Source organism: Oryctolagus cuniculus, chromosome 8 (assembly GCF_051225735.1).
Source record: "Oryctolagus cuniculus isolate XC-2025 breed Fujian yellow rabbit chromosome 8, ASM5122573v1, whole genome shotgun sequence".
NCBI lineage: Eukaryota > Metazoa > Chordata > Mammalia > Lagomorpha > Leporidae > Oryctolagus > Oryctolagus cuniculus.
This window is the reverse complement of record NC_142874.1, coordinates 104,258,715-104,282,763: the sequence shown is the minus strand read 5'-3', so window position 1 is coordinate 104,282,763 and position 24,049 is coordinate 104,258,715. Positions and strand designations below refer to the sequence as shown.

At 38.1% G+C, this 24,049-nt stretch overlaps 1 protein-coding gene across 6 annotated transcripts in view; it reads left to right on the top strand.

Annotated features, from left to right (window-relative positions):
- Window positions 1–24,049, top strand: part of CCSER1 (coiled-coil serine rich protein 1) — a 1,433,531-nt gene that overhangs the window by 617,148 nt on the left and 792,334 nt on the right. Inside the window, exon 8 of one of the 6 annotated variants that reach the window (XM_089302626.1) lies at window positions 8,804–9,002. The exons of the other annotated variants lie outside the window; for them this stretch is intronic. Within the exon in view, the coding sequence (XP_089158752.1) occupies window positions 8,804–8,839 (36 nt within the window). The 3' untranslated portion in view covers window positions 8,840–9,002. Of the gene's footprint in view, window positions 1–8,803; window positions 9,003–24,049 lie in introns of those variants that run through there. 6 annotated transcript variants of the gene reach the window in all.

The window sequence follows — 24,049 nt, the reverse complement described above, 5'->3', positions numbered from 1 at the left end:
CTTCCACAGATATTTTAAAAACAGGAAAAATGAACACATTGTGTTTAGTATGTATTCTCACATATAAATGGCCAAGTTACATACAAAATTTGAAAGAAAACCCAGCTGAAGTATCAACACACTCCCAGAAGAGAACTATTAGCAATGCAAACACTGTTAGCTATCATTTGTATTAAATAAAATAAACAAAAACTTGAACCTCCTAAAGGAATTTGTGACTAAAAGGACTATCAGTCACCATAATGAAGTTAAGCACAGGGGGACAAAAATCCAACAGTACTTCTTTCTTTTGCTAAATAAGCTCTGAGAAATTTGCATTTCTAAAATGTTTCCTGTTTTACTCAAAATGTTTTGTTTTACTTAAAAGAGAAGCTTTTAAAATATGTAAGAAAATATTTAATATAAAATTGCTTACTTTTATCTGAATATCAAATATCATCTCCATAGTTTCAGTAACTTTGCAATGTTTTCATGAATATAACTTTTATCTCTATATTCAAGTATTATACACAAAAATACAAACAAAAAATTTTTATTGTGTAAAAAGGAAGAACTCTAGGGGTGGGAGTCATCACAGGAGTGTTGGTTACCCAGCTGCTTAACATTATTCAGAAATTTATATACCCCTGTTTCTAAAGGGGAGGGAAAGGATGTGGAATGTAGACAATTTTGAGAGCTTTTGAGTAATTATTTGGGGAATGAATGGTCCCAGAAATTCCAATTAGCTTATAATAGCTACATATTGGATAATATAAGCTATATATACACATATAATAGCTATATTATCTGCATATTAACCAAGATAAACTAGCCATAAGAAGACTCTTTGTAATTAGAATAAACTAAAGAAACAGTCATTATTAGGTATTGGAGGTCCATCTAAGAGCAGATGCATTCTTTTTTTTTTTTTTAACTTTTATTTAATGAATATGAATTTCCAAAGTACGACTTATGGATTACAATGGCTCAATGGCTTCCCCCCCATACCGTCCCTCCCACCCACAACCCTCCCCTTTCCTACTCCCTCTCCCCTTCCATTCACATCAAGATTCATTTTCAATTATGTTAATATACAGAAGATCAGCTTAGTATACATTAAGTAAGGATTTCAACAGTTTGCTCCCACACAGAAACATGAAGTGAAAAATAATAGATGATTTTTTTTAAATGATGATGAAATCAGATCAGACCTATTGTCATGTTTAATCCCAATGAGAGTCAAGTTGGGAATTGATAATTTCTTTTTTTTTTTTTTACAGAAGATCAGTTTAGTATGCATTAAGTAAAGATTTCAACCGTTTGCACCCCCATAGAAACACAAAGTGAAATATATTGTTTGAGTACTCGTTATAGCATTAAATCTCAATGCACAGCACATTAAGGACAGAGATCCTACATGAGGAGTAAGTGCACAGTGACTCCTGTTGTTGACTTTACCAATTGACACTCCTGTCTATGGCATCAGTAATCTCCCTATGCTCCAGTCATGAGTTTCCAAGGCTATGGAAGCCCTCTGAGTTCTCCAACTCTTATCTTGTTTAGACAAGGTCATAGTCAAAGTGGAGGTTCTCTCCTCCCTTCAGAGAAAGGTACCTCCTTCTTTGAAGACCTGTTCTTTCCACTGGGATCTCACTCACAGAGATCTTTTTGCCAGAGTGTCTTGGCTTTCCGTGCCTGAAATACTCTCATGGGCTTTTCAGCCAGATCCAAATGCCTTTAGGGCTGATTCTGAGGCCAGAGGAGCAGATGCATTCTTGAGCCTGGTTTTGAGATAAATAATGAGATTTCATGGTGAGGATGGAATTGTGTACTTTTGATCCTGGACTTATTGCAGATAAAGAGAATTCCAGAGAGAACTTGTATTTGAAATTACTCAAGCTGGCAAAAATGCCCTATTTGGATATGCCGTTCTCTGAATCCCAAGACTAACTAGTAAAATAGTTTTCCAGTGTCTTACTTTCCAAGCTCTGGATAGACTGATGTTTTTACATTATATAATGTCTATTACTGACAGTTTCATGTCATGTGCCAAATAACTTCTAATTTTAATTTTTGAAATACTTGTGACATACACTTTAATTTTCCTGCAATTTTCTTATAAGACTTGAAAATATATGAAAATTATCTTCCTAGTTCATATGTCAAATTGTGAACCACTTATTTGTGTATTCTGAGGTCTTCTAAAAGACCTAGAAAAGTACCTTGCATATTTTAGATCTACATTAAACACTTATTGAATAAAATTACTTCTTCAATGTCTTTGTTTTCATTCTCAAACAAGGTAGGTTTGTTGCCCACCAAAAATTATGGCCTGGCTTCTACGAAAATTTATTCAAGAATCTCACCAGAAGGAGTAATCACACAAAGGAATTTATTTGCAGCAAGTGAGACCCCTGGGAATCATTTCCAAAGCTGTGGCTCTCCAAGTAGGGGAAATAGGTACCCTAAGGGAAATTGAGTACACAGGATGGGAAGCTTTTGTCCTCACATGTAGGGGTGACTGCAGGCACAATTATAAACATGCTCCAACAGTCAATGTGTGTTACAGTAATAAGGCTTAAGCTTGCTTGGGACAGAGATCTTGTCATTAAGATGAAGTAAAGTGTGACCTTTTGATACTTTGTTCTAGGCAGGCATGACTTTGCACTCAGTCTGAACTGGGTTGGGATGACTGGTGACTGAATCTCTACTCTGAACATAACTGAAGACATAAAAAAACTAACAAACAGAAACACCTTTGGGAAACATCAACTACTTTTATTTATTTATTTTTTTTGAATTTTTTTATTTGGAAGACAAAGTTACCATTTGGGTTCACTCCCCAAATGGCCTCAGCAGCCAGAGCTGTGCTGATCAGAAGCCAGGAGCTTCCATTTTGTTGCAAATGACTGGATTTCATTGTTTTTTACTGCGGTATAGTATTCTAAAGAGTACATATCCCATAATTTCTTTATCCAGTCTACTGTTGATGGGCATTTAGGTTGGTTCCAGGTCTTGGCTATTGTGAATTGTGCTGCAATAAACATTAGGGTGCAGACTGCTTTTTTGTTTGCTAGTTTAAATTCCTTTGGGTAAATTCCAAGGAGTGGGATGGCTGGGTTGAATGGTAGGGTTATCTTCAGGTTTCTGAGGAATCTCCAGACTGACTTCCATAGTGGCTTGACCAGTTTGCATTCCCACCAACAGTGGGTTAGTGTCCCTTTTTCCCCACATCCTTGCCAGCATCTGTTGTTGGTAGATTTCTGTATGTGATCCATTCTAACCGGGGTGAGGTGAAACCTCATTGTGGTTTTGATTTGCATTTCCCTGATTGCTAGTGATCTTGAACATTTTTTCATGTGCCTGTTGGCCATTTGGATTTCCTCTTTTGAAAAATGTCTATTGAGGTCCTTGGCCCATCTCTTAAGTGGTTTGTTTGTTTTGTTTTTGTGGAGTTTCTTGATCTCTTTGTAGATTCTGGTTATTAACCCTTTATCTGTTGCGTAGTTTGCAAATATTTTTTCCCATTCTGTCGGTTGCCTCTTCACTTTCCTGACTGCTTCTTTTGCAGTACAGAAACTTCTCAATTTGATGCAATCCCAATAGTTGATTTTGGTTTGACTGCCTGTGCCTCCTGGGTCTTTTCCAAAAACTCTTTGCCTGTGCCAATATCTTGAAGGGTTTCTCCAATGTTCTCTAATAACTTGATGGTGTCAGGTCGTAGATTTAGGTCTTTAATCCATGTTGAGTGGATTTTTGTGTAAGGTGTAAGGTAGGGGTCTTGCTTCATGCTTCTGCATGTGGAAATCCAGTTTTCCCAGCACCATTTATTGAATAGACCGTCCTTGCTCCAGGAGTTGGTTTTAGATCCTTGATCAAATATAAGTTGGCTGTAGATGTTTGGGTTGATTTCTGGTGTTTCCATTCTGTTCCATTGGTCTATCCATCTGTTTCTGTACCAGTTGCAACAAAATGGAGGAATCTGGAACACATTATGCTGAGTGAAATAAGCCAGTCCCAAAGGGACAAATATCATATGTTCTCCCCGATCGGTGACAACTGACTGAACACCAAAAAGGAAACCTGTTGAAGTGAAATGGACACTATGAGAAACGGTGACTTGATCAGCATAGCCCTGACTGTTAATGAACAACTTAATACATTATCCCTCTTAGTATTTTTTTGTCTGTTCTACTTAATACTACTAGTTTAATTCTGTAATTAATACAGTTATTCTTAAGTGTTGAAATTTAACTGGAATGTGATCCCTGTTAAATAAAAGAATGGGAATAAGAGTGGGAAGAGATGTACAATTTGGGACATGCTCAAGCTGACTTGCCCCAAATGGTAGAGTTAGAAACATACCAGGGGATTCCAATTCAATCCCATCAAGGTGGCATGCACCAATGCCATCTCACTAGTCCAAGTGATCAATTTCTGTTCACAATTGATCATAATGAAAGGACTAAGAGTCAAAGGGAGCACATAAACAAGTCTAGTGCCTGCTAATACTAACCGATAGAATAAATAAAGGGGAGAGTGATCCAACATGGGAAGCGAGATACACAGCAGACTCATAGAATGGCAGATGTCCTAAACAGCACTCTGGCCTCAGAATCAGTCCTAAAGGCATTCGGATCTGGCCGAAAAGCCCATGAGAGTATTTCAGGCATGGAAAGCCAAGACACTCTGGTCAAAAAAAAAAAAAAAAAGGGGGGGGGACCTAAATGAAAGATCTCTGTGAGTGAGATCCAGTGGAAAGAACAGGTCTTCAAAGAAGGAGGTACCTTTCTCTGAAGGGAGGAGAGAACCTCCACTTTGACTATGACCTTGTCTAAATAAGATAAGAGTCGGTGAACTCAAAAGGCTTCCATAGCCTTGGAAACTCATGACTGGAGCATAGGGAGATTACTGATGCCATAAACATGAGTGTCAGTTTGTAAAGTCAACAACAGGAGTCACTGTGCACTTACTCCTCATGTAGGATCTCTGTCCTTAATGTGCTGTGTATTGAGATTTAATGCTATAACGAGTACTCAAACAGTATTTTTCACTTTGTGTTTCTATGTGGGTGCAAACTGTTGAAATTTTTTTAATGTATACTAAACTGATCTTCTGTATATAAAGAAAATTGAAAATGAATCTTGATAAGAATGGAAGGGGAGAGAGAGCGGGAAAGGGGAGGGTTGCGGGTGGGAGGGAAGTCACTGGGGAGGAGGGGAAGCCAATGTAATCCATAAGCTGTATTTTGGAAATCTATATTCATTAAATAAAAGTTAAAAAAAAATAAAGAAGCCAGGAGCTTCTTCCAGGTCTCCCATGGGGGTGTAGGGGGCAAGGATTTGTGCCAACTTCTACCGCTTTCCCAGGCCATAGCAAAAAGCTGGATTGGAAGTGGAGCAGCCTGGACTAGAACCAGTACCCGTATGTAATGCCGGCACTGACCTGTTGTGCTGACCCCACATCAACTACTTTGTAAGCTTTTTTCATGTTAATATGATATTAAAACAAAAGGACAAATTCAGAGTAGTTCATGGATAGAATTCTAAGAATATAATATTCTCTCTCCTTCTCTCCTCCTCTTCCTTCCTTCCCTTCTTTGTAATACCACATGTTCTTCCTTCCTACCTTCCCTTCTTACCTCCTTTCTTCAGTTTTTGAGATAACATATTATTAATTTATATTAAAGTCAAGGAGTTCATCCTCCAATAAAGAGTTCAACAAATAGGCCGGTGCCGCGCCTCACTAGGCTAATCCTCCGCCCCGCGGCGCCAGCACACCAGGTTCTAGTCCCGATCGGGGCGCCGGATTCTGTCCTGGTTTCCCCTCTTCCAGGCCAGCTCTCTGCTGTGGGCAGGGAGTGCAGTGGAGGATGGCCCAAGTGCTTGGGCCCTGCACCCGCATGGGAGACCAGGAGAAGCACCTGGCTCCTGCCTTCGGATAGGTGCGGTGCGCTGGCCGCAGTGCGCCGGCCGTGGCGGCCATTGGAGGGTGAACCAACGGCAAAGGAAGACCTTTCTCTCTGTCTCTCTCTTTCACTGTCCACTCTGCCTGTCAAAAAAAAAAAAAAAAAGATTTCAACAAATGAAAAGTCAAAAGACTAGTTTTGCAGGATTATGGGCAAGGGCTATTAACTACCAGCTCATGGGAAGATGACCATTTTACCCATATACACTAAACTTTAAAATACTCACAGGTCATTAAAACTGTAGTTGTATAACATTTTTTTTGACAGGCAGAGTGGACAGTGACAGAGAGAGAGAGAGAGATAGAAAGGTCTTCCTTTGCCGTTGGTTCACCCTCCAATGGCCGCCATGGCCGGCACGCTGCGGCCAGCGCACTGTGCTGATCCGAAGGAAGGAGCCAGGTGCTTCTCCTGGTCTCCCATGCGAGTGCAGGGCCCAAGCACCTGGGCCATCCTCCACTGCACTCCCTGGCCACAGCAGAGAGCTGGCCTGGAAGAGGGGCAGCCGGGACAGCATCCGGTGCCCGGACCGGGACTAGAACCCTGTGTGCCGGCGCTGCAAGGCGGAGGATTAGCCTAGTGAGCCGTGGCGCCGGCCAAGGTGTATAACATTTTAACAGTTGGTTTGACAAAGATATAAAACAAATTTGACAAAATGTATTTTCAGCAATAATGATATACACAAGGTTTATTTTTATTGTGTAATTTTAGTTCCCACATATAAGAGAGAATATGTGGTATTTGTCTTTCTGTGTCCACCTTATTTCACTCAGCATCATGGATTCCAGCTGCATGCATTTTGATGCAAGTGGTGGAATTTCATTCTTTTGTTTAGCAGAACAATATTCCTATGTGTGTGTATCACATTTTCTTTATTCATTTACTGTGTGATGATGAACACCTTAATTGATTACATATTTTTGCTTTTGTGAACAGTACTGCTTTAAACATGGTGGTGCAGGTATCTCTTTGCTATGATGTGTTTATGTGTTTGAGATATGTACCAGGAGATGGGATTGTTGGATCATATGGCAAATCTATTTCTAGTTGCCTAAGAGTTCTTCATACTGTTTTCCACAGTGCCAGTGCTAATTCACATTGCCACTAACAGTATGTAAGTGGTCCCTTTCTTCCATATCTTTGTCAGCATTTGTTACTGTCTTTTGTATAATAGCCATTCTGACCAGAGTGAAATCATATCTCATTGTGGATTTGATTTGCGTTTCCCTGATGGCTAGTGATGTTGAACATTTTTGTATATATTTGTTGGCCATTTATGTTTCTTCTTTTGAAAACTGCCCATGGTTTACCTGGATTGGTTGATTTTTGTTGAATTTTTTGAGTTGCTGATATATTTTGCATGTTAACACTTTGCCAGATCGCTAGCTGGCAAATGTTTTTCCCATTCTGTTGGCTGTCTTTTCACTGTTGATCATTTCCTTTGCTGTGCAGAAGCTTCTGAATTTAATATAATCCCATCTGTTTAGATTTGCTTTTGTTACCTATTAAATTTGGAAATTTTATCTGAGAAGTTGTCACCTACACCAATATCTTGCTGTGTTTCCCCTATATTTTCTTCCAGCAACTTAATAGTCTCAGGAATTAAATTTATGTCTGTAGTCCATCTTGAATTGATTGTTGTGTATCGTGAGAGAGATGGATCCAGTTTCATTTTTGTACATACACACATCTTGTTTGGGGTGCTTTTGCTGATAATCAGTTGGCTGTATACACATGGATTAATTTCTGAGCTCTCTATTCTGTTCCCTTAATCTATATGTGGGACCTTAAACCAGCACCATGCTGTTTTATTTGCTATATCTTTGTAGTATGTATCCTGATGCCTTCAGCATGATTACTGCCCACCCCCATCCCTGAGGGTCCTGTCCCGCCCCAGCCTGTCGCTCCCCCTCTTCGCGGAGGAACGACACAGGACCCTGTGCTGTTCTTTCGTCTGCTCGGCCCTTCCCGGGTTTGCTGCTGGTCCTTCCCGGGTTGGCTACCGTCCCTTCCACCTCTGTGGAGGGGCGGCTCCCCCTGCCACTTTCCCTGCTTCCGCGGAGGAGTGGCACACCACCGGCCGGCTCTCTCGGGGGCTGCTCAGGTGTTCCTTCAGATGTTCCCTGGTGCATGTTGTCTCTCTCCTCCTTTATAGTCCTCTTCCACCAATCCCAACTCTGCTACCCACACGCTGAGCACGCTGCTCTCCTCCAATCAGGAGCAGGATCAGCTCCTGCAGCTTGTCAAACTGATGAGGCAGCTGCGTAGAGGTTGTTTGGTCTCTTTCTCTCAGCGCCATATTGTGGGAGAGCAGATGCATAAAATAAGTCTTAATTCCAGTAACTCAGTCTAGTCTCAGTTGCTCCCCACACCAGCCCAGGATTGCTTTGGCTATGGTGGGTCTTCTGTGATTCCATATGCATTTTGGGATTGTATTTTCTAATTCTGTAAGGAATGCCCTTGGAATTTTGGTGGGGATTGCATTGAATCTTTAAATTCTAATTGTAATTAAGTTCTAATTGTAATTTGATCACAAAGGGTTGAATCCTATCAAATGCTTTCTCTGCATCTTTTGAGATGTTCCTATGGTTTTTCTCTCATTGTTATCAATTTGTTTAGATTGTCTATATTTTCTCAATTCAATATTGGCAGATAATGTGTATCTAGGAATTTATTCATTTCTTCTAGGTTTTCCAGTTTAATGGCATATGGTTTTTCACAGTAGTTTTTTTTTTTTTTTTTTTTACAATTTATTTATTTATTTATTTTTTTAAAGGCAGTAGGTTAATCCGTTGCCCGTCACGCCAGCATCCCCTATGTGTGCCAGTTCTAATCCTGGCTGCTCATCTTCCAATCTAGCTCTTTGCTGTAGCCTGGGAAAGCAGTAGAAGATAGCCCAAGTGCTTGGGCCCCTGCACCACATTGGAGACCGGGAAGAAGCACCTGGCTCCTGGCTTTGGATCGGCGCAGCTCCGGCCATTGTGGCCAAGGGGAGTGAACCAATGGAAGGAAGACCTTTCTCTCTGTCTCTCTTCTCACTGTCTGTAATTCTACCTCTCAAATAAATAAATAAAATCTTTAAAAAATTTTTTAATTGAGAAGTAGAGTTACAGATAGAGAGATAAAGAGAAAGCTCATGTCCAAGTTCTTGATTGGTGTTTGATGCTCCTGGCCTTTGATTGGTCTGTAATGTCATGCTCTTTGGGGAATGTGTATAATGGTCAGGTGGGATTTTGTTGGTCTGTGAGTTATGTGCAGGTGGCAGTTACATTCTATCCAGATATGGCATTACCTAACATAAACCAACCCGGGAAAAGACTGGCCATCGCGGTTCTTATTTATTGGAGAAGTAAATGACTCCTTGAGTCCAGCAATTAGACTCTTGTAAGGTCAGTTGTTCTTCTCCCTCAATTCAATGAATTCTAATTGCTAAAGGACAGGCAAGGACACCTTGAGCTAAGGGAGATAGACAAGAGGCTGGACCCTTCCTATACATTGGAGGGGTTTGTTCTCACCCTCTGTGTTCTCTCTTTGCTTGTGCTAACATGTTCTAAGCAGCTCTCCTAAGAATACAGGAACTTAAAATATGACCAGATCCATTGTAAAAGCATAAGACGGGAAGCATTCAGGAAAGGAATGGGGAAGTTTAAAAGTTTGGAGCATCAAGAGGACACTTGGTAAAGGTTCCATCTGATATCAGTTCTTGAAAGTATAACAGAACATTGAGTTAAAATAATGGAGTAAGGAACATAGAGAATGTTTATATGTATTTTGCCCACTGATATGAATACACCATTGAAACTAAAAGGAAAATTTTGAAAACTCAGATTTAACTCACATTAAAACTTTATTTAAATTGAGGGTAAAATTTTCCCTTCCTTATAATTGTCAAAATAATTTCCCTTAGTACAAGAACAGTAACCATAGTTTCTTGTTATTTTCTGTCACTTTTAAAGTGAATTTGGATAACAGATAATAAGGACCTGGGTCTAGGTAGTGCTGTAGTATCTTGGTCATTTAATCAATAGAACTAAGAGAGCAGACAAGTGTCAGATTCTAAGTAGGCAAAGAATCCACATCGAATCGCTAATTAGAGACCTGGTTGCAAGGGGTCCTCCAGGAACATAACCAAGTGGCTGTTAGTGTATTCCATTCAGCTTTAATGGTGATGAACTGAGACTACAGTTTGCCCTTTTAAACCATTATTTTCTTCTACTTATAAATGTGGATTAAAATGTAAAGTAGGCAAAGCTTAAAGTGAAGTGAGAATGACTTTTTGTTTGATTATGAATGATAGTCTGTTTCTTTTTTTTTTTTAAGGTTTATTTAATTTTTTTCCTTGAAAGAGTTAGAGGGGAGAGAGATCTTCCATCTGGTGGTTCACTTCCCAAATGGCTAAAATGGCCAGGGCTGGACCAGACTAAAACCTAGACCCAGGAGCTTTATCCAGGTCTTCCACGTGATTGCAGGATCCCAAGTGTTTGGACCATCCTCTGCTGCTTTACCAGGTACTTTAACATGGAGCTGGATCTGAAGTAGAGCAACCAGGGATTGAACTGGCATCCATATTGGATGCCAGCACTGTAGGCAGTGGCTTAACCTATTATGTCACAGTGCTGGACCCTAACAGCCTGTTTCTTACATCAATAATTATCCTTGTTTTTTGTTTGTTTCCATTAAAGGCCAGAGAACTGAATTGTATATTTGAAATCAGGTAACAGAGATGTGATAGGAAAAAAATTATAGTGCTTTTTTCTTTTCTGATGGTTTTAAGGCAGTTTTAAGTCTTTTCCCATTGAGGGCTCAATAATTTTAGTCTGATATAGGCTGACAATAGACAGCACCCCTGCACACACACACACACACACACACATTATCACATGTATAAGGCATAAGAGTATGAGACTCAAAAGCATGATAACTGACCCCTGGAGAGAACTTAAGACTCCTGAGCAAGGGGAGGCGGTGCGCAGTAAGGGTTGCCATGGTATGCTGAGGATATCACATGGATAAAGCAGCCTGGTAACCTCTGTCTGGGTCTGGTGTTAAGAACCCGGATCTCTTCTTCCTGTGGGATGGTCTTTGTGTGTGTGTATGAATGGGGGTGGGAAGTAGAGAGGTATCAGATAGGTCTGTGCTTTTATCACTGCTACTTTATTAGTGTAGGTAGTATAAACTTTTTATAGAAGTACAGTTTGCAGAACAAATTCTGTGTCTGCAAAGGCATGCAGTTTCTCTTGCAGTTTCTGTTGACTGTGCCAAAGAAATATATTTGAGATGGATTATTTTCCTCCACCCTATGGGAAAATTGCTTAGTAATTTAAGACATATTACTTGTAGAATAAAAAGTTACTATTTTTATATTTGAGGAAAAATATTACTAACACCTAGTATACACATATCTAATACATTGATAAATGATAAATGTTAATTTATCTGGGGGAAAACCAAACAAATTGAATTCTATAAATATAATTTACATACTCATTTTATGATTTACTATGTATTTCATACTTAATCTTATTGTTTTTAAAATAAACAATTTTAGCTGTATTATGATGCCAAACCAAATGTGAGTTTTAGGTATATTCTCTATCATGTGCTCAATAACGTTAAATTATTATGTTCAAATCCACAAATACATCTCAGGCTCTCTAACCATAAGGCATTAGGTGAGATACCTGTAAAGGATGTTAAAATGAGAGAGGTATAGAGTCTGTCCTCAACAGTTTAAAATACAGTGTTTTGGAAAAAAAATATAATGTTTAAGAAATTAAACATATGTCCCAGAGTAAGCTGGTATAGTAAACCCAAAGAAGTTCTTATGTTTCATGTTTCATTATGTTTACATAATGTTATTTCAGGCATTGTATCTGATTTTTCCCTATTTTGTCATGCTTGTTTAGTACCATCTATACTCTCCCACCAATCTATTTACCCTTAAATGCTTTGTCACCTCTGCTTGAACATCATATACCTCTTTCTAAGCCATCTAAATTACCAAAGCTTAGCCATCCCAAAATTCAAAGAATGATCTTTGGGGCTGCCATTGTGACACAGTGGGTAAAATCACTGCCTGCAATGTCAGCATCACATATGGTAGCCAGGTCAAGTCCTGGCAGCTCTGCTTCCAAACCAGTTCTCTGCTAATGGCCTGAGAAAAGCAGTGGATAATGATCCAAGTGTTGGGCCCCTGTTGCCCACATGGAGACCTAGAAGAAGCACCTGGTTGCAGCTTGGCCCAGCCCTGGCCATTGTGGCCATCAGGAGAGTAAACCAGCGAATGTATGATCCCTTTTTCTGTCTTTCCCTCTGTAACTCCTCTTTCAAATAAATCTTTAAAAAAAGATTATCAGATTCCCTTACCAATATTCCTATGCATGAAAATGTTATTTCCAAATAGTAGACAATATATTTCTTTACATTTATCCTCTGCACTCCTTAATATGAGCCCAGTGACCGAATCAGTGCCTTTACAGTACAGTGATTCCTTACCTGTTTCTCCAGCAGACTTTACGTGATCAGAAGGAAAGTATGATGTCTCATTATCTCTGAATCACTTGTGAGTGTAGTATTCCTAAAATACGTGTTAACAAACTTTCAACAAATCTCATTGAATAAAGAGGATAACTAGAAAATTGCTTCACTTTTTTAAGATGTTGGAATAGTAGCAAAACTCAAGTTATCTCAGTAAAATGACTTTATTTTATAAATAAAACAGGGGATTAAGAAGGAAATGAAATAGTCTCAGAAGCAAAATAGCCAGAAACAGCGATGAGCTGGTAAATGCTTAATAATTAGTTCTTTGAAAATGAAACAAATACATTTCAGTATTTTCCAATTTCTGTGATTTCATTGTTCCACCATGGCCAATTCCAATTTTCCAAGTCAAGTAATTGGAGTTAGGAGAAGATGAGCACAATCAGCTCTTGCAAACTGGTACAAGGTGACTTCAAGTGGAAAATTGTCCCTTTTAATATCCCACAGTGATTCTTGTGGTGTTACTTGTCAGCCTCTACAATAGTCTGCCATGTTCTTGGCTTTTTATATTGGTCTTTTTTATCATATGATACTTTATTTTTCCTGCTAACATGATATTAATACAAAGGAAACAGAGTCAACATAGATGCAATTCTAAGAATATAATGATCCTCCCTCCCACCCTCCTTTCTGTTTTAGTTCTTGAAATAACTTTGTCGACTTATAGTCAAGGGCTGTGCTGCTTTTTCTTCATTTGCTTTGCTGCTTTGCTGTTGCCCAACCTCTCTCAACTTTCCTTTAGAGCTGCTAATGTCTGCTCAGGATTGGCTTCATATTTCCTCACGTGTCACGTCTCTGCATCCCAAAGTCTGTAGGCTTTTCTTCTGCCTGGTGTCTACTGTCCCTCATGCACTTGGAATGATTGATACTTCTTGAGAGAAGTTTTAATAATGCAGCAAGTTACCATCTTGAATGCTGTTCGAAAATTAGTGGTTTCTGGATGATTTGTCCTTATGCACCTGTCAGGATCAATGTCAGGGCCAAGTCACTCCCACCCACCCATCGACTCAGAAACAGGATAAAACAAGAACTATAAATAAGAAAGTTCTCAGAAACTGTGTTGAGAATGGCAAGTTCTCTGATGCTTTATTCTGTGAGTATGACTCTTCCTAATTCTTTGAGCGAGGGCTCTGGGGCAGACTATATATTGCTCAGACAGAAATTCAGGTGCCACAGTTTAGAAATCTCTATGATACTAGTATGTTCCTGTGTACAAAATTCCGTTGGTATAATCTGACTGAACAGCATAATAGTAATTCTAATGTAAACTTCATCTTATGGTCATAAACTGCAACTGCTTTTTCCTAAAAGGCCTGGATACTACCTTTAAATTTAACTTGAGCTGAAAACCTAATCTATAGACATACGAACCAATTTGGAAAGTACAACTGTGAGATATACATAAGACCTCTTTAAACTTATTAAGTAAGCATTTCTAAATGCATATATGTGTGTGTAAATAGCATGTATGTTTTATGCACACACACACACACACACACCCTTGTATTTATATATCTTCAGGAATAGAAAACGGATACCTATGTAACAGAATAGATTGAATTATTTTCAGCAATAATTCCCCTTACCACATATATATATCACAAGTGTATATTAATTAAAAAAGACAAATTCAACTGCAAATGCATTTGTTTGGGGACTAGTGTTATGGCACAACTGGTTAAGCTGCTAAGTTACATCCTGTTTCAGAGCACCAGGGGAGCCCTAGATGTTCTGCTTCCAACCCAGATTCTTGCTAATAAGACTGGGAAGGGAACAGAAAATGGCCCAAATACCTGGACCTCTCACCCCGACTTGGGAGACTTGGATGGAGTTCTAGTCTGGCTTCAGCCTGCCTCAGCCTTGGGTGTTATAGCCATTTGGGAAGTGAACCAGCAAATGGAAGATAAGTCTTCTCTTTGTCATTCTGTCTTTAAAATAATTCTTTTTAAAACAATTTTTCATTTTATTAAAATATTGTATACATAGCAAGAAATGTAAGCAAGGTACAGATAAATGAGTTCTTGGTTCTCTGCTCACACTTATAACCAACACTCCAATTAAGAAAACATTACTAGTGCCCCAAAAGTCATAAGTATACCCCTATTTCTTTTTTAATTTAGAAGAGTATATTGTCATTTACATGGTATGATTCAGTGAAGCAATATTTGTAACTATATACCAAATGAATTGACATCCACATAATTTTTATTCTTTCTATATTAACTACCACAGATTAGAGAGTTCCTGTAAATATTTTACTTTTGGGGTCCAGTTTATTTCACTTAGAATAATGATCTCAAGTTGCATCCATTTCATTCTTTTTATGGCTGAATAATTTTCATCAAGTATATATATCATGTTTTCTTTATCTAAATCATCAGTTAATAGACATCTAGGTTAATTCCATAATTTCACTGTTGTGAAATGAGCTACTATGAACATGGTAGTGCAGGTTACTCCTTTGCTGATTTCATTTGCTTTGGATATATTCCCTGAAGGGGCATGGCTGGTAATATGGTAGATCTATTTTTAGTTTTTGGTACAATCTCTATGATATTTTCCATAATGGTTGTGCCAATTTGTATTCTCACCAACAGTGTATTAGGGTAGTTTTTTTTCCACATCCTTGGCAGCATTTGTTATTTTGTGAGTTTTGGATGATAGCCATTTTAACTTGGGTTGAGCTGATACCTCATTGTGTTTTTTATTTGCATTTCTCTGATTGCAAGCAATCTTGAGAGTTTTTTCATGTGTCTGTTGGCCATTTATATTTCATCATTGAAATATGCCTGTTTATGTCATTTGGCCATTTCTTACCAGGATTCTTTTGTTGTTGTTTGAGTTTCTTGAGCTCCTTATAGATTCTGGATATTAATCCTTTATCAGTTGCGTGGTTTGCAGATATTTTCTCCCATTATTTCTTGGCTTTGTTAATTGTTCCCTTTGCTGTGCAGAAGCTTTTTAGCTTAATGTAGTCCCATTTGCCTATTTTTGGTTTTTTTGTTTGTTTGTTTTTTGCTTAAGACCCCTTCTAGGTTCTTACTTAAAGTTTTTGCTGGGGATGGTGTTGGCACTGTGCCACAGTGAGTTAACGCCCTGGCCTGAAGTGCCAGCATCCCATATAGGTGCCAGTTCTAGTCCTGGCTGCTCCACTTCCGATCCAACTCTCTGCTGCGGCCTAGAAAAGCAGTAGAAGAAGGCAAGTCCTTGGGCCCCTGCACCTGCGAGGGAGACCTGGAAGAAGCTCCTGGCTCCTGGCTTTGGATCGTCACAGCCCCGGCCGTTGTGGCCGACTGGGGAGCGAACCATTAGATGGAAGACCCCTCTCTCTCTTCTTTCCTCTCTTTGTGTAACTCTTTCAAATAAATAAATCTTTTTTTTTTTAAAGTCTTTGCCTAGACCAATGTTTTCTTCTAGCAATTTGATGGTGTTGGGTCTTAGGTTTAGATATTTGATCCATTGTGTGATTTTTTGAATAGAGTGTAAGGTAGGGGTCTTGTTTCAAACTTCTGCATGTGGAAAACCAGTTTTCCCAGAGCTATTTGTCAAAAAGACTTTCCTTTCTCCAGGGACATATTTTAGTTCATTTGTCAAAGAAAATTTACAAAATGTTAGAAATTTGGCTTTTAGAAATATACACAGCAAATATGTTTAAATAGCTGTAGTAAACTACTTAAATGTCATATGAATATTTTCTATAAAATTATTTTAATATTTAAAGATTATAAAGTGTAATCATTTTGATGAGAAACCTTAAGGAAAATGAACCAAGTTGAAATAATCTGGAAAGTAATAATTATTGCTTATTTAGAATGAGACATTCAGTATATATAATGAATAAATGCGTAAATGAGATAATATATTCCATTTTGGGTTGAAAAGTGATCATAAATTTAATCAATAAATTATTTTCAACATAGGCATGATATTACATTCACTTCTGATATGAATGCTGACTGCTCATAATTTTATTCATTTTAAATTTTGAATTAATGCTACTTTTAATAAAATCTTACCATTAACATGTAATAGGAGTAGATATGAGCTCATCCCTTTTCTATCACATAAATTCTGTAATCTTCTTCAGCAATTTGAATTTTTATCTTGTCTTTTTGGATCTTTCAGAGCACTTACTATTATAGCTATAAAATTAAAATATGATCGTGTATTAATATTTGGAAAAATGACAAAATATACTGATAATACTATTCCTAATTCACTTAAGACATTAAACAAGCACTTTGTCTCAGTTGTTAAGCTATTGATAATACCACATTAGTTAAGAATTTGAAGATTTTGAATTTGTGAGAAATATTCAGTTTAGAGCAATAAAGTTCTGTGTCATTAAGAAACCAAATAGTTAGATTTATTTCTAAAATATGTATTTTTAATCTAGGTTGAATTCATGCTGTGTTTTGTGTTAGGGTCTGCAGATATGTTCTTTGATTCACTTAATGAGTGAGTTCTGTGCTGAGGGTGTAAAAATAAAAGACAATGTCTCTATCCTCATGAAAGTTTTTGCTTTCTGGTGAATACAAACAGTAAATCATCAGCCCTTGCTATCTCTAGGTTCTATATCCATGGATTCAGCTAACAGCAGGTTAAAAATATTTCAAAAATGTTGTACATGTACAGACATCTTTTCTTGTCATCATTCTCTAATTTAATAAAACAGCTATTTACATAGCATTTATGTTGCATTACATAAGTAATTTAGAGATGACTTAAAGTACACCAGAGAATGTGCATAGATTAATGTGGATACTATGCTGTTTTATGTAAAGGGTTTCAGCCTCTACAGATTTTGGTATCCATAGAGTATCCTGGAAATAGTCCCCCAGGGAGACCATGGGATGACTGTACTCATGGTGTGGTAATGGAAAAGTACAGAGAATCACAGGACTAATGAGCAAGGGGTCCTTAATCTATTTTCAGAATCAGAAAAATCTCATGAGAAGGGTGGTATTTAAGCTGAGAGTTAAACTGGGCAAATCCAAATATTTTAAATGTCAATAATATGTCATTTCTCTGTAAAATTAACGTGCTACAGGTAAATCTCTTGACACAGTCCCTGTCAACTCTTAGATGCTGAGTAAGTGGTGGATATTACTGTTCTTAATTTCATTAGACTCTCAACCTACACACTTGTATGATACCTTATGGTTACAATTATGATATAAATACCTTATGCTTTAACCATTAGTTTTATAAAACTGTCTGCAAAAATACTGTAAGTTCAGTGAGACCATCAAGTTTATCTGATTCACTTTTGTATATTTATCTGCTTGCACTGTTAAGAATTTAATTGGTGCTCTGTAAGTTTTCTTTAGCAAGCCTGAACATGAATGAATAGGAAAGATACAACTTTTAGATATTAATAGAGAAGTCAAGTTTTGGGACTTGATATAGTATCATTCAATGAATAAATGCAGTCATAATCCCACTACTCCCAGTATTTGGCCTCTTATTTATTGGATGGATGTGTAGAATTTCCAATTAATTATTCAACTATCCAGGTACCAGTTGTCGCTCCCCGTCTTCGTGGAGGAACGACACAGGACCCTGCGTTGTTCTTTCATCTGCTCGGCCCTCCCCGGGTTTGCTGCTGGTTCTTCCCGAGTTGGCTACCGTCCCTTCCACCTCCGTGGAAGGGCGGTTCCCCCTGCCACTTTCCCCACTTCCTCGGGGGAGCGGCACACCGCCGGCCGGCTCTCTCGGGGGCTGCTCAGATGTTCCTCAGGTGTTCCCCTTAGATGTTCCCGGTGCATGTTGTCTCTCTCCTTTATAGTCCTCTTCCACCAATCCCAACTCTGCTACCCACACGCCGAGTACGCTGCTCTCCTCCAATCAGGAGCAGGTCCTGCTGTTTATTGGTTGAACTGGAGGCAGCTGTGTAGAAGCTGTTTCCTCCTCTCCCAGCGCCATATTGTGGGAGAGCAGATGCATAGAATAAGTCTTAATTCCAATAACTCAGTCCAGTCCGGGTTGCTCCCCACACCAGTGTCTTCAGAAGAATAATTACACAGAGAGAAGGTTAATGGGTATAGGGATGCATTTTCATAGGAAGAAAAACTTCTAATGTTCTATAGCAGAAAACGATAATTATAGTTCGAACAATAGATTAAATATTTTATTTGCAAGACAGAGACAGACAAGGGGAGTTCTTCTGTCTACTGTTTTATTCCTCAGATGTCCAAAACAGCTGGAGCTGAGCCTGGCTGATTCCAGAATCCTGGAATTCCATCTGCGTCTCCCACATGGATGGAAGGGACTTAAGCACTGTAGCCATCTCCTGCTTCCTCTCAAGGTGTACAGTAGCAGGAAGCTGGACTGGAAGTGAAGGAGCCTGGATTTAAACTGTGTACTCCAGTATAGCATGTGGATGTCTTCAGCAGTGTCTTAACTGCTGTGCCAAGTCTGCCCCTGGGATAATTTGTTATAAAGCAGTGGGTACCTCATACAGATTTTGATTCTGAGTGTGGGATGCTGCTGTAACAAAAGTTTAAAATATAGGAGTTACTTTGCATTTTACAGTAGATTTTGGGGAAAATATTAGTGAAAGTGCAAAACATCTTAAAAGAAATGTTACTATATACCTCATAGTCCTCAATGGCTGTCAGTCCAGAATTTCAGGAAAGTCAAATAAATGTTATTGGAAACTGAAAGAGAATCCTTGTTATGTAGTATTGAATGTTTAACATTGTTGAAGCAAGGTGGAAGAGAAAATGTGCATAATTTACTTGATATTCTACATAAGATATTCAAGCAAAGTGTTTACATTGCCACCTCTTTTCTTATAATGATATGACAATAATATGGAAGGATTGTTAAACAAAAATAAGGCAGTACTTTTGGTGCCTTAAAAATCTCTCAGCCTCTGTAGACATCAAGTAATGCTAAATTTAAGAAATGGTTTCAAGTAAAGATAAAGTCCTGGGCACTTCAGGAAACTGTAGTCTCAATATGAAAGTAAAAAAACCTTTTGTTAAGACCTCAGAGAAATTAAACTTGGTAACTTGGGAAGAAGAGATTAAGAGTGTACTCCAGTGTACACTCAAACATTATTAGTGTGGCTTCTAGAAAGAGTAAGGACATCATTGTTCATCCGTAGAAGTTGGAACTCAAGATAGAAAAGGGCTTATCTCAAGAGATTTGTGACTGTGGCTTTTGTCAAATGATATAAACCCAAGAAGATTCATAGAAGACATAAGAAGTTCTTAAAAGAGTTCTATATGCAGAAATGTTGCCAATTTGAAGAGAGACAGTTCCTGTGGACTCTGAGTTCTACTGACAGAGAGGAAGCTGAGAGACTCCTTGGCTGATTGCTGACTCAGGGGGCAGAAGAACCAGAGTCCATCAGCAGAAGCCAAGAGTCATGGAGAATTACACAAAGGCTTTTGATCTTTTAAAGTAACTTTACCAATAAGTGGCTGAATATACTTCAGAATTACTCTTATCAATAGCTTCTCACACCATGATTTCCCTCTTGTTGAATAGGAACATTTATTGCAGTTACCAAATACAGGTCCCACTATTGTGTGTTGTATTTGAGGTGCCAGTATCTACTTAGTCTTTGGACAAAGAAGGCTTATATTCAAGGAGATGTATTTATGAACTATACCTGAGGCACCTACCTGTAACTGGGCATGATTCAGATGATGAATATGTACTCTGAGAGTTGATTCTCTACTGGTGTTAAAGGTGTGGGGACGAGTGGGATAGGTGAGTAGGTTCTATATGGGAGAGAGATGTTAATCATTTGAAGCCAGAGACTGTGCAATGACCCCGGATTATCCCTGCCTGCTGATGTTCAGGACCTCCTTTATTTTTCCCTTGAGTGAGTATCGTATTTATTAGTTATTTATAATAGAGAATTCATGGGAGTTTTCTTCTAAGAGTAGACTGTGAAGAGGCTGTGGTTTCCATCTTTGGTGCTTTGTCTCATTCTCCCTTGGATGACTTGCTATGGGCAAAGCTTCCGTATCACAAAGCACTCTATGGAGAAACTTATGTGAGTAAACCTGAAAAATGAACTTTCAACTCCAGTCTGTCTCAGATGAGAAGATAGAGCCCTGGCCTAGAGTTTGATTACAACCACAAAAGAGCATGTGTTTCAGCACTCGGCCACGTCACACCCAGATTTCTGACACAGAAATTATGAGATGACAAGTCTTTGTTCATTTATTATACAAACATAGATAATTAAAATAGTACTCTGTAAGTATTTGCTGTCAAATACATGAGTGGAAGGCTAAAAACTACACTTGAAAAGAGAAAAATTGGGGAATATAAAGATTATAACTTTGTGGGGCCAGCCCTGTGGTATAGTGGGTAAAGCTGCTGCCTGCAGTGCCAGCATCCCATATGAGTGCTGGTTTGTGTCCTGGCTGCTCCACTTCTGATCTAGCTCTCTACTATAGCCTGGGAAAGTAGTAGAAGATGGCCCAAGTCCTTGGGCTCCTACGCCTGAGTGGGAGACCCAGAAGAAGCTCCTGGCTTTGGATCAGCGCAGCTCCATCCATTGTGGCCATTTGGGGAGTGAACTAGTGAATGCCTTTCTGTAACTCTACCTTTCAAATAAATAAATAAATAAACCTTTAAAAAACTTTGTGATAAGGTCATGGGTATACAGATCAATAATTCAATAATAACATATATGAATGAGCAAGTCATTCAGCAAGGTTTTGCATATCTTAATATTGTGCTGTAATTACAAAACAAAGGCCCCAAACAAGTTATACTCCTTTATTTCTCATTCTTTACTATATTTGGAGGATACAGTGCTGTCTTCCAGCCATTGTCTTCTTTTCTTTCTCTCCTTCTTTGCCTCTCTACTGCCTCTATGTGCCAAATCTTTCACTTGGAAACCTTTTATTCCACTACTTTTTTCTTTCAAAAGATCTTTTCTGTTTCACAGTTGTGCACACTCACCAAAGTACTGCACTTTGAAAATGGCATTTTGAGTTACTGATGTCTCCAAAACTGTAGGAGTCACATCTTTTACTTAATACTTTACTAAAAGTCTGAATAAATCAAGCGATTTTGCCAATAACACAAATGAAATTCATCTCTTAAGTTGGAAAAGTAGTAGTTTTTATGTGTGTTTCACAAGAAAAATTACTAGAGATAAGTGTTGCACTTATTTAGTGAGTTTCTACTTATCAGAGGGGCAGAGAGATGGGTGGCAAGTGCCCATCTGTTAGTTCATTCCCTAAATGCCCATAAATGATTGGGACTGAGCCAGGACAAACTCAGGAGTTGAGATTACAATCCAGGTCTCCAGTGGAGGTGAAAGGAACTCAATTATTTGACCTATCACTGTTGCCGCACATGGTCTGTAGTTTGGAAACTAGAGTGAGAAGCCAGAGTTGGGCATCAAATTCAATATAGGGCAAGGTGCCTTAACTGACTTCTTAGCTGAAAAGTGTGACCCAAGAGGTTTTTTTTTTTTTTCATTCTGAAATTTGTGATTGTCCTACAAATACAGAATTTCTTTTTGTGTGGGAATGCATTTGCTACCATAAATATGTATGGAATTTTAATGCATAGTTGGTTATTAAATCTTTTATATAGCTATGATTTTAAGTACCTATTACATTTTGCTAATATGCATATTTACATAAATTATCCTAATTAGCTCCCTGTTGGTTTTATCTTTATGATGAAATATCCTTGTATTGGAAATGTGAATTACTATTTCTCACTTCTAGTGACATTTCTTTGTATAGAATATGTTATTCTAAGACTATTAGTTTGATTTATTAAATTAATCAGCTTAATGTTCAAAGAAATACATTTTTCAGGAATTGTTATAAGGTTATTTTTCTCATTAGTGATTTGATTTCTTTACATAATTTATCGAATGATCACATTTTATTCATAAATGGATGTTACTAAATTGTTTCACTGCCCGTTTATGTCACCATGGAGTTTTATATTTGATGTGGTAGAAATAAAAATCTACCATTTGGGGGGCTGATGCTGTGGTGTAGCAGGTTAGGCTGCTGCCTGTGGTGCTGGCATCACATATGGGTGTCAGTTAAAGTCCTAGCTGCTCCATTTCTGATCCGGCTGCCTGCTGATTTGCCTGGGAAAACAGTGGATGGTGGCCCAAGTCCTTGGGGGCACTGCATCCATATGGGAGACTGAAAAGAAGCCTCAGATCAGCCCAGCTTCATCTGTTGTGGCCATTTGGGGAGTGAACCAGTGGATGGAAGACCCCTCTTTGTCTCTCTCTGCCTCTGTGTAACTCTGCCTTTCAAATAAATAACTAAATCTTCTTTTAAAAAATATTATTTAGCCATCTCACTCATTTTCGTCCCTAATAGGGAGATACAGTGGTAAAGCTCTTCATTAAGATAAAATGACTGTATTTAATAAATGTCAGCACCACAAAAAGCAGACCAATATATAACATATAAATAAGATATTAGCGTATAAACACATCCCATTGTTTTTTAAGGGATTTCCTAGCAAGTTGTTGTTCAAGGGTGCTCTTTAGGGTGATAAGGTGTGTTATGTTAGGAGTTTTGTTTTTGAATCAATATATTATTTCATAAAGTTTTCAGTCTTGCCATAAAAAATTGAGTGGAAACATGACAGGCTTCAAGCCAATTACAAATCATTATAAAAATCAAGACTAGTTTTTTATAAATGGTGGGTAAAAGACGTACCAAATATATGCTTGGTGTTTATTGATGACTGTTCTGTATATGCTAATAGGTAAAATTTCTCACAGAAAATGTCAGGTGTAACATACACTTTCTAGAGGAACAAAATGCAAATAACTCATGTCATTGAAAAACTGACATGGAATTATAACTTTCTTCCGGTATATCGATCAGTCAATCACCAGCCTGCCTTTGTACTTGAAAATGTTTCCATGCGTGGGCATAAGTTATTGTGGTATTCCAACATTTGAGTTGTGGTGGAGCAGGTAAAATGAAGCCTCAAATCATTCTCTAATCTCAAGAACATCCTGGCAGAATTACTATGACTTGTTTTTTTAAAATTGATTTCCTCCTGGGGAAAAAAAAAAGACTTATTCTGTTAAAAAATGATTTTTATCTAGTAAGTGTCTTTTCTTGTGAAGATCTTTTCCTTTCATGACCCACAAGGAAAAATGTTCATTTTTCTCTCAAGTTTTTATATCCTATTATTCATTAGTCAGTGATCCATTTTGCAACCAAAATGAAACATAATCCAAAAAGGAACAATGCTTTAAAATAAATTCAAAATGGGCACACACTTCTAATCCTATAGATTGCTCTCATCTTAATGCACGTCATATGGATTCTTGATGTTATAATGGTTTTACCTTTAGTAAAAGCAATAGATGGCAGCCTTGCATTCTAAATCAATATGTCACAGGGTACAAAATCAGAATATCTATGATGAAATTTTCAAGGCTACTGGGAAGCCTTCGACAAGAAACTTTGGTTTTTAAAATTTTTATTTATGCATTTTCATTTCACTTGAAAGGCAGAGACAAAGGCCTTCCATGCTCTGGTTCACTTTTCAAGTATCTGTAAAAACCAAGGTAGAAGCCAGGAACCTGGTTCTATC